This window comes from Bubalus kerabau, chromosome 1 (assembly GCF_029407905.1).
Source record: "Bubalus kerabau isolate K-KA32 ecotype Philippines breed swamp buffalo chromosome 1, PCC_UOA_SB_1v2, whole genome shotgun sequence".
Taxonomy (NCBI): domain Eukaryota; kingdom Metazoa; phylum Chordata; class Mammalia; order Artiodactyla; family Bovidae; genus Bubalus; species Bubalus kerabau.
In genome coordinates this window covers 85,527,054-85,543,767 of record NC_073624.1, presented here as the reverse complement: position 1 = coordinate 85,543,767, position 16,714 = coordinate 85,527,054, and the positions used below count along the sequence as shown (strand labels likewise).

The 16,714-nt window shown below is 36.6% G+C and overlaps 1 protein-coding gene across 3 annotated transcripts in view; it reads left to right on the top strand.

Annotated features, from left to right (window-relative positions):
- Positions 1–16,714, top strand: part of ADAMTS20 (ADAM metallopeptidase with thrombospondin type 1 motif 20) — a 203,690-nt gene that overhangs the window by 36,256 nt on the left and 150,720 nt on the right. For all 3 annotated transcript variants that reach the window (XM_055581273.1, XM_055581282.1, XM_055581264.1), the window contains one exon: positions 11,909–12,168. In XM_055581273.1, coding sequence (XP_055437248.1) covers positions 11,909–12,168 — 260 coding nt within the window. The remainder of the gene's footprint in view (positions 1–11,908; positions 12,169–16,714) is intronic.

The following is a 16,714-nucleotide window of genomic DNA, read 5'->3' as shown; positions in this document are numbered from 1 at the left end:
TGGATGCCATGATCTTCATTTTCTGAATGTTGAGCTTTAAGCCAACTTTTTCACTCTCCACTTTTACTTTCATCAAGAGGCTTTTTAGTTCCTCTTCACTTTCTGCCATAAGGGTGGTGTCATCTGCATATCTGAGGTTTATTGATATTTCTCCCAGCAATCCTGATTCCAGCTTGTGTTTCTTCCAGCCCAGTGTTTCTCATGATATACTCTGCATAGAAGTTAAATAAGCAGGGTGACAATATACAACCTTGACGCACTCCTTTTCCTATTTGGAACCAGTCTGTTGTTCCATGTCCAGTTCTAACTGTTGCTTCCTGACCTGCATACAGATTTGTCAAGAGGCAGATCAGGTGGTCTGGTAATCCCATCCCTTTCAGAATTTTCCACAGTTTATTGTGATCCACACAGTCAAAGGCTTTGGCATAGTCAATAAAGCAGAAATAGATGTTTTTCTGGAACTCTCTTGCTTTTTTGATGATCCAGCGGATGTTGACAATTTGATCTCTGGTTCCTCTGCCTTTTCTAAAACCAGCTTAAGCATCAGGAAGTTCACGGTTCATGTATTGCTGAAGCCTGGCTTGGAGAATTTTGAGCATTACTTTACTAGTATGTGAGATGAGTGCAATTGTGCAGTAGTTTGAGCATTCTTTGGAATTGCCTTTCTTTGGGATTGGAATGAAAACTGACCTTTTCTAGTCCTGTGGCCACTGCTGAGTTTTCCAAATTTGCTGGCATATTGAGTGCAGCACTTTCACAGCATCATCTTTCAGGATTTGAAATAGCTCAACTGGAATTCCATCACCTCCACTAGCTTTGTTCATAGTGATGCTTTCTAAGGCCCACTTGACTTCACATTCCAGGATGTCTGGCTCTAGGTCAGTGATCACACCGTCGTGATTATCTGGGTTGTGAAGATTTTTTTTTGTACAGTTCTTCTGTGTATTCTTGCCACCTCTTCTTAATATCTTCTACTTCTGTTAGGTCCATACCATTTCTGTCCTTTATCGAGCCCATCTTTGCATGAAATGTCCCCTTGGTATCTCTAATTTTCTTGAAGAGATCGCTAGTCTTTCCCATTCTGTTGTTTTCCTCTATTTCTTTGCATTGATCACTGAGGAAGGTTTTCTTATCTCTTCTTGCTATTCTTTGGAACTCTGCATTCAGATGCTTATATCTTTCCTTTTCTCCTTTGCTTTTTGCTTCTCTTCTTTTCACAGCTATTTGTAAGGCTTCCTCAGACAGCCATTTTGCTTTTTTGCATTTCTTTTCCATAGGGATGGTCTTGATCCCTGAACATTTATTAAGCATATCCAAAGGGCAGAACATATTGCCCAGCAGTGTTTTCAGGCCTTGATGGAGTATATTGCTTAATGGTAGTGGGGATGACTATGTTTAGTGGTGGGCTGATGGGGAGGGGCTTGGGACTTCATCTTATCAGCAAAGATGATCCATTGTAATTTCCTGAATAAGGATGAGATGAAAGGGATAGTCTAAAAATGAATCATTTTGGATACAAATGAAGGGTGAATGGGAGGGAGAAGAGACTAATAATGATAGTGGGGTCATTCAAGAGATAGTTTGTGTCTTATTTTGATTTACAATTCATGCGGGCCTTAAGAAGTCAAGTGTGCCTTAAGAAGCATCACTTCAAACAAAGCTAGTGGACGTGATGGGAGTAGTTGAGCTATTTCAAATCTTAATAGTTGATGCTGTAAAAGTGCTGCACTCAATATGCCAGCAAATTTGGAAAACTCAGCAGTGGCCACAAGACTGGAAAAGGTCAGTTTTCATTCTAATTTCAAAGAAAGGCAGTGCCAAAGAGTGCTCAAACTACTGCACAATTGCACTCATCTCACATGCTAGCAATGAGCTTCCCTAGTGGCTCAGATGGTAAAGTGTCTGGCTGCAATATGGGAGACCTGGGTTTGATCCCTGGGTTGGGAAGATGTGCTGGAGAAGGAAATGGTGACCCACTCTAGTTTTTCTGCCTGGAGAATCCCAGGGACGGAGGAGCCTGGTAGGCTACAGTCCATGGGGTGGCAAAGAGTCGGACACAACTGAGTAACTTCACTTCACTTCCAGCTAGCAAAGTAATGTTCAAAATTCTCCAAGCCAAGCTTTAACAATACGTGAACCATGAATTTCTAGATGTTTAAGCTGGATTTAGAAAAGGTAGAGGAACCAGAGATCAAATTGCCAACATCCATTGGATCATCAAAAAAGCGAGCGAGTTCTAGAAAAACATCTACTTTTGCTTTACTGACAATGCCAAAGCCCTTGACTGTGTGGATCACAATAAACTGTGGAAAATTCTGAAAGAGATGGGAATACCAGACCACCAGACCTGCCTCCTGAGAAATCTGTATGCAGGTCAAGAAGCAACAGTTAGATCTGGACATGGAACAACAGACTGGTTCCAAATCGGGAAAGGAGTATGTCAGGGCTGTATATTGTCACCCTGCTTATTTAACTTATATACAGAGTACATCATGCAAAATGCCAGGCTGGATGAAGCACAAGCTGGAATCAAGATTGCTGGGAGAAATATTAATAACCTCAGATACGCAGATGACACCACCTTTATGGCAGAAAATGAAGAAGAACTAAAGAGCCTCTTGATGAAAGTGAAAGAGTAGAGTGAAAAAGTTGGCTTAAAACTCAACATTCAGAAAACTAAGATCATGGCATCTGGTCCCATCACTTCATGGTGAATAGATGGGGAATCAATGGAAACAGTGAGAGACTTTATTTTTTGGGCTCCAAAATCACGGCAGATGGTGACTGCAGATATGAAATTAAAAGATGCTTGCTCCTTGGCAGAAAAGTTATGACCAACCAAGACAGCATATTAAAAAGCAGAGACATTACTTTACCAACAAAGGTCCGTCTAGTCAAGGCTATGGTTTTTCCAGTAGTCATGTATGGATGTGAGAGTTGGACTATAAAGAAAGCTGAGCGCTGAAGAATTGATGTTTTCGAGCTGTGGTGTTGGAGAAAACTCTTGAAAGTCCCTTGGACTGCAGGGAGATCCAACAAGTCCATTCTAAAGGAAATCAATCATTGAATATTCATTGGAAAGACTGATGTTGAAGCTGAAACTCCAATACTTTGGCCTCCTGATGTGAAGATCTAACTCATTTGAAAAGACCCTGATGCTGGGAAGATTGAAGGCGGAAGGAGAAAGGGATTACAGAGGATGAGATGGTTGGATGGCATCACTGACTCAATGGACATGTCTTTGAGTAAACTCTAGGAGTTGGTGATGGGCAGGAAGGCCTGGGGTGCTGCAGTTCATGGGGTTGCAGAGTCCACAGCAACTGAGCAACTGAACTGAACTGATTGCAACAATGTTACTCTTAAGTGAGAAAGCTCTGAATAAGTTTAGAGGCAATAATATTATTGACAACAGGAGCAATACAAGGAAAAATATGAAGAAGTGGCAAAACTTGGTGATCAGATACAAACGGTGAAGGAAAGATAGGAAGAGCCCAATTGTGGTGTAGAGTTTAGTTTCAGTATGGTATTTGGAAGTTATTGCCCACATTGATAGAAAAAGGGAAACTCAAGATGGGAAAAGAAAATTAACTCATTTTTATATGCTTTGAATATGAGGTGTCAGTAGAATGTTCATGTCAAATTACGGATAATTTCATTATTGTTTGACAAACTTTTTAGTAGTTTATATTTGCATAGATTATTTAATCACCTTGCATTCTAGAATACTGTATGCTGTTGTAAGAGTTATTTTTGCTTTTGTAATTTTAAGTATTTTATGTTCTAGTAAGCAGATTATCATCGTTGCATGATGTTTAAGATGTAGTGCTTTGGTCTAAATTAGTTTTGAGTCATACTATGCTTGTTATTAATAAAGGACAAGACGTTGTTTAAACATTTGAGTTAATGGAGCATTGCATAGAAATGGTGTAATTGAATTGGCAAAGAGCTTTGCATAATGCTCATTTATTTAGGGTATTTGGAAAGGTCATTTTTATGATCATTTATTATAGTACTTAAGCATAAATATCAGAAAGAGGTAATGAGATAAAACATTTAGCCTAGTTACAGATACTGTTTTCAAAAATAATAGTATAATTCAGAAACCAGTAAACAAATTCACTGTAATGATTTAAAGGAGACTGAGATATTAATGAAAGAATTTAGTAGTTGTCTAGTCAAACCTCTCCTTATGACCAGTGCTAAAAGTCTGAGGTATATACTTCCATGTATTTTTGGCTCGTCATATAAGTTTTTATGAATCTGTATATTTTGTTAAAGTTTGTTTTCACAAAAATGAGATCATACTCTCATTCATATTATTTTGCTACTTACACTTTTTATTTAAAAATGCATCATGAACATCCTTCCTTATGAAAACACATAGACCTCATTCATTTTTTTTCCATATCTGCATAACATTCCATTGTTGAATTATTCCTTTGTTGAGGATTGTTGGTTTAAAAAATTTTAAATGTGGGCTCTTGGTTATTTCAGTTATCAAAGCCATTTGTCTTTGCAAAATTAGATTTGCAGAATCAAAACATTAGCAAAAAAACTTTCTCTCTAATATTCAGCATTTCTTTCCTAATATTTAGCATTTCTAAAACTACTGTATGATGGCGATCAGAACTGTCCTGTTATTTTAATAGTAGTTGGTTTTGTAAATTACTGTTTGTTAAGAACTTGTTAATAATAATAATGAAAGTCATGAATATGTAAACCAATATGAAAAACAGCATTTGGACAACAGCCCATATATGGCCACACAATTTTGCTTGCACCCACCCTCTCATTTAGTCCATCTACCTCCCCTCACCTGATCATTCTAAATGTCATGCATGTCATCTCCCTGCTTTTTACCTAGTGTTATTGCATCCATATATATTTCTTAAATCTTTATTTTGTTTTTTAAGCTACATAAAAATGTGTCGGATTTAATTTTTTTCATTTTTGTCACTTGTAATTAACAAAATTCACTCATATAGTTGTGTGTTAAAGCATGAAATCAGATTTCTCCCAAATAATTCAAATATTTTACAAAGTCTGCACAATATTCTTATCATTATTTCATTTTCTATAGAGATCAAACCCCTGATATCTGTTTTGGTGAAAGTGTGTTTGTTGTTAAATTACAGTTTTCTTTCTTTTTTTCCTTCATTGTCAGGCAATATGTTTTAGTGGTTAAAATCATCAACTTTGGAGCCAGATATCTAGGATTTCAATCTCAGATGTGCTATTTATTAATTAGATATGGCTGTATTTTACTAATCTAATTCTATAAAGCCTTTGCTTTTTGATTGACAAATTTAAACTACCTTTATTTGTATATGAACCAGTTACTTTTTTTTATCTGGTTTTTGAAATGAACCAGTTATTTGTTTTCATTTTCAGCTCAGTCAGTTCAGTTGCTCAGTCATGTCCAACTTTGTGACCCCATGGACTGCAGCACGCCAGACCTTCCTGTTCAGCACCAACTCCCAGAGTTTACTCAAACTCATATCCATTGAGTCAGGGATGCCATCCAACCATCTCATCCTCTGTCGTCCCCTTCTCCTCCTGCCTTCAATCTTTCCCAGCATCAGGGTCTTTTCAAATGAGTTAGCTCTTCACATAAGATGGCCAAAGTATTGGAGTTTCAGCTTCAACATCAGTCCTTCCAATGAACACTCAGGACTGATCTCCTTTAGGATGGACTGGTTGGATCTCCCTGCAGTCCAAGGGACTCTCAAAAGTCTTCTCCAACACCACAGTTCAAAAGCATCAATTCTTTGGCACTCAGCTTTCTTTATAGTCCAACTCTCACATCCATACATGACCACTGGAAAAACCATAGCTTTGACTAGACAGATCTTTGCTGGCAAAGTAATGTCTCTGCTTTTTAATATGCTGTCTTGGTTGGTCATAACTTTACTTCCAAGGAGTAAGTGTCTTTTAATTTCATGTCTGCGGTCACCATCTGCAGTGATTTTGGAGCCCAAGAATATAAAGTCTGCCACTGTTTCCACTGTTTCCCCATCTATTTGCCATGAATTGATGGGACTGGATGCCATGATCTTAGTTTTCTGAATGTTGAGTTTTAAGCCAATTTTTTCACTCTCCTCTTTCACTTTACTAAGAGACTCTTTAGTTCTTCTTCCCTTTCTGCCATAAGGGAGATGTCATCTGCATATCTGAGGTTATTGATATTTCTCCCAGCAATCTTATTTTATTTTTATTTTTTTAATTTTATTTTATTTTTAAACTTTACATAATTGTATTAGTTTTGCCAAATATCAAAATGAATCCGCCACAGGTATACATGTGTTCCCCATCCTGAACCCTCCTCCCTCCTCCCTCCCCATTCCATCCCTCTGGGTCGTCCCAGTGCACCAGCCCCAAGCATAATCTTGATTCCAGCTTGTGCTTCATCCAGATCAGTGTTTCTCATGATGTACTCTGCATATAAGTTAAATAAGCAGGGTGACAATATACAGTCTTGATGTACCCCTTTCCTGATTTGGAACCAGTCTGTTGTTCCATGTCCCGTTCTAACTGTTGTTTCCTGACCTGCATACAAATTTAATTAACTGTGTATGTTAATTCCTTAATCTCTGTGTATTGTGGATTACTCATCTATAAAGTGGGATTAATAATAGTACTTACTTTATATGCCACCGTTAAATAAGTTGGGCTTCCCTGGTGGCTCAGTGGTAAAGAACCTGCCTGCCAGTACAGGAGATGTGGTTTCCATTCATGAGTCAGGAAGATCCCCTGGAAAAGGAAATGGCACCCCACTTCAGTCTTTTTGTGTGGCAGATCCCGTGAACAGAGGAGCCTGGTAGACTACAGTCCAAAAGAGTGGGATATGACTTAGTGATTAAACAAAAATTAGATGAGTTAATATAAGTAAATTTGTTAGAAATGAAAAGTTGACCCATAAACAAGGAAGGAGTTTGAGGTGCTGACTCCCCTGTTCAGTGTAAAATCTGCATGTACCTTTACAGCTGGCTCTCCATATCTGTATTTCTGCATCTTCAGATCTGCAGATCACAGTCCTATAGTACATATTTATTGAAAAACATCCATGTATAAGTCAACCCACATAGTTCAAGCCTGTGCTGTTCATGGATAATCTCTACTTGATTTATGATAGACAATATACATTGTGTTATTTGTGTTTCATGTTAATTTTATTCTGTTGCTTTTTTTTCTATTTCCTTACTTTTGCTGATTTTTCTGTTCTTAAGTCATCCCACAACACTTTGAATTTAGAATTTGTACTAAGTATCTTTTTTCCTTTGGTAATGGGCTTATTTTAATAGCAGTATATACGCATACCTATACTTACTGATTTTAAGGGAATATAATAATTGTATCCTTTTTGCACTAAGCTATGTGACATATCCCAATTCCTTCTTAGTCCACTGAAATTTTACAAAGTGATTATTCCACTTTTCACTGTCTCCAGCAGTATATGAGAGGTTCAGGAGCCCCACATTATATTACCATGCCTAGTTATTTTCAATATTTTTCATTTTAGCCATTTGGGAGGATATATAGTTAAATTTCATTGCGTTTTAATGTGCATTTCCCAGATTATTGGTAATTTTTGGTACTGTTTCCTGTGTTTATGCCTTTGAATTTTGCCTTTTGTGAAGTATTCATGTCTCCCTTATTTTTATTATTATCTTATTTGCAGTGGTTAACGATATAATCTGTATATAAGTCCTTTGTTTATATTTATTCCAGATATCTCTTCCTTTTCCCATAATAATGTTGTTTGGTGAACACAGTTCAAAGTCTTGGTTTACTCAAATGAATAGTCTTTTTGGTTAGTATTTTTTGTCTCCTAAAGTCCTTTCTCAAACAAAAACTAAGGTCATGAATATATTCTGATATATCATTTAAAAGACAGATGAAACATGTTTGAGATCTTTCCCTTTTTTTAAGTTCTTAGAAAAGTTTTGAGAAAGTAGTGCTATTTATTCTTTAAATGTTTAGTCATGTTTGCTGGTGAAGCCCCTTGAGACTGGGTTTTTGGGGAAGAATTGATTCGAGTTCAATTTTTTTAAGTTATTTGGCTATTAGACTTTCTAATTCTTCGTGGGTCAGTTTTGATAAGTTGTGTTTTTTCAGAAATGTTCTAGAAAACATTTCTTAATTTGTTTGTATCAAGTTGTTTATAATATCTTCTTAATGTTTATTTTTCCCTTTTTAAAGCAATTACTCCAGAATTGGATTTTAAATTTGAATTTGTATATTTTTTTGTTCTAAGGATTCTTTTTATTTTTTTTATGTGTATATTGTTTATCCAATGTTTTCATTCCAGTTTGGAGTTCTTCTTTCTTTCTTTCATTATTTCAGCCTACAGAGAGTCACCTATTCTAACTTACTGTCAATCTGACTCCTTCAAGCCACAGTAATTCCTCAATTATGTTCTTGTTTAGCTTACTATTAACCAGTGAGATGTTTAATTTTGTAGCACCCAGGCTGGACAGAACTTTGGGGGCTATCTCAGGTGGAGATATTGACAGGCCCTGGTAACCAACCATTCAATTTTGTTTCTATGATTTTTGACTGTTTTAGATAGCTAATAAGTAGAATCAAATAGGATTTATACTTTTGTGCCTGGCTCATTTCTAGTTATCCTACTATCCTCAAGATTCAGCCATATCAGAGCATGTAATAATTTCCTTTTTTAAAGATGAGTAACCCATTTGCTATATATACCGTGTTTCATTTATCTATTTATCTATCAATAGATATTTGAGTTGCTTCCACCTTTTGGTTATTGTAAATAATGCTGCAGTGAACATGAGTGGGCAAATATTACTTCAAGACCCTGCTTTTAATTCTTTTGGATATATACTGAGATGTAGAATTGCTGGATCATTTGGTAGTTCTGTATATAAATTTTTGAGGTACTTTTATACTATATCCCATAGCGGTTGCACCCCATTTTATAATCCAACCAACAGTTCATGAAGGTTCCAGTTTCTCCACATCCTCATCAACACTTATTATTTTCTGTTCTTTTTAATATTAGCCATCCTAATCGGTTTTAAATGATATCTCATTGTAGTTTTGATTTGCATATCTCTAATGATAAGTAACATTGACCATCTTTTTATATGCAGTTGTACATTTTTTACCTTTGGTAAAATGTCTATTCAAGTCCTGTCCCCATTTAAAAAATCAGGTTATTTTTATTGAGTCATGAAAGTGAAAGTTGCTTAGTCGTGTCTGACTCTTTACAACCCCATGGACTATATAGTCCATGGAATTCTCAGGCCAGAATCCTGGAATGGGTAGCCATTTCCTTCTCCAGGGGATCTTCCCAAGCCAGGGATCGAACCCAGGTCTCCTGCAATTGCAGGTGGATTCTTTACCAGCTGAATCACAAGGGAAGCCAAAGAATCCTGGAGTGGGTAGCCTATCCATTCTCCAGGGGATCTTCCCAACCCAGGAATCAAACTGGGGTCTCCTGCAGTACAGGTGGATTCTTTACCAATTGAGCTATTAGGGAAGCCCTTATTGAGTTATAAGAATATATATATATATATATATATATATATATATATATATATATAGTGGGTATTACCTCTGTAGCTCCTCATCAGATATGATTTGCAAGTATTTTCCCATTGCATTTTCACTCTTTTGATTGTGTTCTTTAATGCATATACATTTTTAAGTTTGCAGTCACGTTTGTCTGTTTTTTTGCATTTATTGCCTGCGCTTTGGTGTCATATCCAAATAATCACTGTCAGACCCACTGTCATGGAGCTTTTCCTCTGTTTTCTTTTAGGAGTTTCAAAGTTGTTTTAGATCTTAATCCATTTTGAGTTAACTTTTATATATGATATAAGATGAAGTCCAATTTCACTCTTTTGCATGGACATATCTAGTTGTCCCAACACCATTTGTTGAAGAACCTATTCATTCTTCATGGGCTGTCCTTAGCACACTTGTCAAACATCATTTGACCATATACATAAAGGTTTCTTTCTTGGTTCTTTATTCCATTGGTATTTATGCAGGTCATGCTATGGACATTCTTAGTGTTTTCTGGACATATGTTTTCCTTCTTTTAGGTATCAGGATTGCAATTGAGGGGGTCATAGGATAGGTACATGTGTAATTTAAAAATTGCCAGATAGTATTCTGAAGTGGCTGAGACAATACTTGGTATTATCAGTCTTTTAAGTTTTAGCCATTTTGTTAAATCTTTTGATTGAATTGTTATTTAAGGATTAATTTGAGAAATAACTTTAAGTCCTTTGATATGTGTTCATTTTTTTTACTCTTCCCACTGGAGTATAAACTTTATTAGATGCTATTTGCTGCTTAATTTCTGATGTTTGGTGACATTGAGCAGGTACTCAGTGAAAGTTTATTTTGAATGAATGAAATGAGTGAACAAATAATCAAAACATGAATATTTATCTTTTTCCTGATAACGCTGGGATTTGTGTACATCGGATACATCTAAGATCTTCTCCAGGGTCAAATAATTAGTCATGAATATTTTGGTGGGCTTCCCAGGTGGCACCAGTGGTAAAGAACTTGCCTGCCAATGCAGGAGACGTAAGTGATGCAGTTTCAATCCCTGGGTTGGGAAGATCCCCTGGAGAAGGGTATGGCAGTCTACTACAGAATTCTTGCCTGGAGAATCCCATGGACAAAGGAGCCTTGCAGATATGACCGTAGCGACTTAGCACAGCACAGCACATTTTGGTGGTTGACTCAACTTAGGAAAAATGGCAAGACAAAATGTTAGGAATCTATATTCAGTTTGTCAGATGCCCATAGTCTCCCACTGAGCTATATTTTAAAACTTAACAGTGTAGTAATATTAAAAGGCAGGATAGTTTTAGAAATTAGAAAAAGCAGTTCATCTGTAGAAACATTGTTCAAGGACTTTAGTTTCATTTTTTACAACCATAGAGTTGCTACTAATTTTAAGGGAAATGAATTATTTTTGTAATACAGGTTTATATTCTGTCTAATCCTTGTAATACAACTAAATCTTGATTGTTGTAGTATTGATGATTTGACTTATGAACTATCCAGGACCTTTTATTTCTTCTTACCTGTTTGCTTTGATCTACTTTCCTGTTCTAAATATTTTCACCAAACAATTATCAGAAAAATTAGTGGAGAAAAATAAGAAAGAGAGTAGAGGAACAAATTGAAGGAGAAGGAAATAGAACAAACACTGAAGCTGCCTATGAAATTTTTTCCATTGGCACAAATAATCATGAATTTAGAAGTGACTTTTATAGAAGGACTTAAAGTGGTTGCCATAATAATCCCTAATGTTTTAGCAGTTTTAATGCTGTATTTATATATAAACAAACATAATCAAAGTAATCAGGTATTTTATATAATCAAGTATTACAAAATTTATATCAACATTTGAATTTCTGGGTTTGAAAAGCCATCTGTTGCCATACGGATTCATTTTCTTTTGATGCTCTTTAGATGTTGCATAACAAAAAATATATTTGTTTTCTGTACTTTATGAAGGTTTATCCTATAAAATATAATTTCTCTGTGATGAGATTAGATGCAGTCAATGGCTTGAGGACCCAATTTACCTACTGAAAAAAGCCTGAGTTCTCCTTGGTTTGTTTTTATTTTCTTCCCAGTGGTTAATACACATTTTGAATAGTCATGGCTGTTAAAGTAAGACTTATATATGGTTTTGTTACTGCAATATGTGAAAATGTGAACATTGTATTACTATGAGTAGTAGTAATGCTTATGCTAATGCGGTGTAAGACTTTAAAATAAATTTTTTGTCTTTATATTTCATATTGGAAACAGATGTAAAAATATTAAATATTTTTGGCCCTTCTATTCTGTGCAGTATTTTGAGCCACATCCAATTTAATGACTCTACATTATTATATTTTTCCCCCACCAGAAAGTGAAATAAAGAAAACTACTTTATCCTTTCATAACTACAGCGACGTGAATGAAAATCTCAATATAAAGGAGGAAAGAGTTTTAGGATACACTTCAAAAAATATATCGTTGGAAGATGAAAGAAGTCAATTGCATTCCAGGAAAAAACGTTTTTTATCATATCCAAGATACGTGGAAGTTATGGTTACAGCTGACTCTAAAATGGTTCATCATCATGGACAGAACTTGCAGCACTACGTACTAACTCTGATGTCAATTGTAAGTAAACTTAACAGGTCCTTTGTATTTTCTAAAATGTTTTACATAATATTTTTTCACATTTAATTAAAAATTTCCCCAAACTTTAGATGTAAGCAAATTGTTTACATTTAAGCCAAAATATCTGAATGAAATTTAAATAGATGTATATAGCAAGTATTCCATTCTGTTACTTGGACAATTTTTTAAAAAATCTAAAACTCTTTTAAACAAACCCCTTACAGAAAGTGCTTCAATCTTGACTTCATCATGTGAATGACTTCTGCCCCCTAGTGACAGAATTGATCTTTTGCCCTTTGAATCTGAATTTTTAATCTTGTTTCTGTATAGAAGGAGGGAATACTAATTTTACTACTACTGCATTCACCAAATCAAATTGGGACACATATTTTAAGTTATAAAGGTATTTATGGTAATAAAAGGAACTCTATTATTAATAGAGCTGCTTTAACAAACTTGTGATGTAAAACTAATCTTAAGATCATGGCATTCGATCCTATCACTTCATGGCAAATAGTAGAGGAAAAATGGAAACAGTGGAAGATTTTATTTTCTTGAACTCCAGAATCACTGGATGGTGACTGCAGCCTTGAAATTAAAAGACATTTGCTCCTTGGAAGAAAAACTATGACAGATCCAGACAGTGTATTAAAAAGCAGAGACTTTTTAACCTTTTTATCAGTTTGCTAACAAAAGTCCATAAAGTCATAGCTGTGGTTTTTCAGTAGTCATGTATGGATGTGAGAGTTGGACTGTAAAGTAGGCTGAGTGCTGAAGAATTGATGCTTTCAAACTGTGGTGCTGGAGAAGACTCTTGAGACTCCCTTGGACTGCAAGGAGATCCAACCAGTCAATCCTAAAAGAAATTAACCCTGAATATTCATTAGAAGGACTGATCCTGAAGCTGAAGCTCCAATACTTTGGCCACCTGATGTGAGGAGCCAACTTGTTGGAAAAGACTCTGATGCTAAGAAAAATTGAGGGCCAGAGGAAAAGAGGGTGACAGAAGATGAGATGGTTGGATGGCATCATGGACTCAACAGCCATGAGTTTGAGCAAACTCAGGGAGAGAGTGAACGGCAGGGGAGCCTGGTGTGCTCTAGTCCATGGGGTCGCAGAGTCAGACACAAGAGTCAGTCAGACAGAGTCAGTCACTTAGTGACTGAACAACGACAACGAACAATAAGAGCACAGTAGCTACAAGAACTTTTGATCTAATGTTAACGTCTCTGTTGAGCAGTGGTGGTGGCATATGAAAGATTTCTAGTGCTAGTGAAGAGCACCAGTTCTGTGTTAGTGGTAGCGCTCTATATACATAAAAGTACATAGGCACACATTACATAGGTATGGGCTTTCCTGGTGGCTCAGATGGTGAAGAATCTAGTGCAGGAGACCCAAGTTTGGTTTCTTGGTGGGAAAGATCTCTTGGAGAAGATCCCCTGGAGAAGGGAATGGCTCCCCACTCCAGTATTCTTGCCTGGAGAATTCCATGGACAGAGGAGCCTGGTGGGCTTCAGTCCATGGGGTCACAAAGAGTCAGACACACCTGAGGGACTAATGGGCACATATATATACACACTTGTACCTACTGTCTGGGACATTCCTGGATTAAGTCCTGTTCTATTGAAGTAATTGCTAAAAACAGCTCTTTCATGCTCAGGAGTATCTTGGTTTAGCTGATGAAATTTATAGTTTCCTCTATTTATACACATTCAGGGTATTGGATCATATCTCATATTCACAGGGAGGGAATTCAGGGCTGCTTGGCTGAAAAGATGGGACCTGGACACATCTATTATAAATTTCACTTAGCAAGAACTCTCTGATCAACTTCATTGTGACCAAAAAGACCCTAAGACCTTGTTATTTTCCTTACATATAGCATTTTATCTTAAATTCTTATACATGCTAGGAATACATTGCTTCTGTGTCTAAACAAAGTATCTGTTATGAAATGAGCACTCAATAGTTAGTAAAAGAATAAGTAGATAAATGATTAAGGTAATACTTTTTTCAGAATAAGTGACATTATAATGGGAAACAAACATATAATCTAAAATGACGCTTTGAAATTTGTGCAGTGTAGATGTGTTTTATTTCCTTGAATTGAATTTTTAAAGTGACAACACAGCAATACATACAGATTTATCCTGATTACTTTTTAACCTCTGAATCCAAGTAACGATCTAGATATGTATAATTATCTAGATGTGTAATTATTTAGATACTGGTGTGGCATGCTCATTGTGAAGGGCTTCTAATGAGAACATTGACATGGAGGATGCTGATTGATATATAGGAAATTATATCATTTATATGGAATCAGTTCAGTTCAGTTCAGTCGCTCATTCGTGTCCGACTCTTTGCAACCCCATGAATCGCAGCATGCCAGGCTTCCCTGTCCATCACCAACTCCCAGAGTTCACTCAGACTCCAGTCCATTGAGTCAGTGATGCCATCCAGCCATCTCATCCTCTGTCATCCCCTTCTCCTCCTGCCCCCAATCCCTCCCAGCATCAGAGTCTTTTCCAATGAGTCAACTCTTCGCAAGAGGTGGCCAAAGTACTGGAGTTTCAGCTTCAGCATCATTCCTTCCAAAGAAATCCCAGGGCTGATCTCCTTCAGAATGGACTGGTTGGATCTCCTTGCAGTCCAAGGGACTCTCAAGAGTCTTCTCCAACACCACAGTTCAAAAGCATCAATTCTTCGGCTCTCAGCTTTCTTCACAGTCCAACTCTCGCATCCATACATGACCACTGGAAAAACCATAGCCTTGACTAGACAGACCTTTGTTGGCAAAATAATGTCTCTGCTTTTCAATATGCTGTCTAGCTTGGTCATAACTTTCCTTCCAAGGAGTAAGTGTCTTTTAATTTCATGGCTGCAGTTACTATCTGCAGTGATTTTGGAGCCCCCCAAAATAAAGCCTGACAGTTTCCACTGTTTCCCCATCTGTTTCCCATGAAGTGATGGGACCAGATGCCATGAACTTCATTTTATGAATGTTGAGCTTTAAGCCAACTTTTTCACTCTCCACTTTCACTTTCATCAAGAGGCTTTTTACTTCCTCTTCACTTTCTGCCATAAGGGTGGGGTTTCACATGCATGTCTGAGGTTATTGATATTTCTCCTGGCAGTCTTGATTCCAGCTTGTGCTTCTTCCAGCCCAGCATTTCTCATGATGTACTCTGCATAGAAGTTAAATAAGCAGGGTGACAATATACAGCCTTGACATACTCCTTTTCCTATTTGGAACCAGTCTGTTGTTCCATGTCCAGTTCTAACTGTTGCTTTCTGACCTGCATACAGATTTCTCAAGAGGCAGGTCAGGTGGTCTGGTATTCCCATCTCTTTCAGAATTTTCCACAGTTTATTGTGATCCACACAGTCAAAGGCTTTGGCATAGTCAATAAAGCAGAAATAGATGTGTTTCTGGAACTCTCTTGCTTTTTCCATGATCCAGCGGATGTTGGCAATTTGATCTCTGGTTCCTCTGCCTCTTCTAAAACCAGCTTGAACATCTGGAAGTTCACGGTTCATGTATTGCTGAAGCCTGGAATAGTGTGGGTTAAACTTGGGAATTTTATATGGTTGAAGAAGATATTCATTAATAAAATTGGGAAGGTGATAGAGATACTGAAGAAAAATACTAGATTTTTTAAGTACAGCAGGTTTTGATGCTAAATGACAACTCCCTTATCAGTGCTTTGGAAATACTGACTCTAAGAGGTAAAGGAACACAAGAGTAATTTTTGAATAGTTACATCCAGTTTTGGTGATGGTACCATCCTCAGAAAAGTTTTGTCATGTGTATTTTATGATTAAAATCATTATAATCACAGTATCAATTAGAAGATATTGTGATGTACCTTGTGAAGTTGTCCATGGGGGTTTTAAAACCAGAGTTCATCAATGACAAAGTCAACCTTCTGCCATCATGAAAAGTAAATCTGTTCTGAGATCGCTTGAAACTGCAGACCAGTGCATGCACGTACCATTCCCTAGATGTTTAATTACATTAGGAGAGCCCGTTTCAGTTAAGATGAAATGTTCATAGATGCTGTCAGTTAGTTTGTGTTTAGCTTTCATTCATAGGGAAATACTGCCACAGTTGAGGAACAGGGGGATATTCCAAATATAGATGTTGTTGTTGTTTAGTTACCAAGTCATGTCCGACTCTTTTGCAACCCCATGGACTATAGGAGGAAAAATTTAGGAGGATAAATCTCCCTTTTGAGGTAGTTTTGGTTTTATACATACTTTCTTTCCTCTTCAGAGGTCTAATTTCAGATGACTTCAGATTACCTGGGTTTTTTGTTTTCCCTATTCCTTTTCTCTTTCATTAAATGTTTAAATACGGATATAGGAAAGTCAGCAGACTTTATGATTTTGGACATGCATTGTTATTTTATTAGTTAACAATAGTGGCTATAGCTATATTTGTAGATGTAAACCATATTAAAGGTAAGAAGAAACTTGGAGAAAGAGTCAACAGACTTGTTTTGCTTGGGAATTTCTTAGTTGTAGTATTAAAAGTCTTATATCC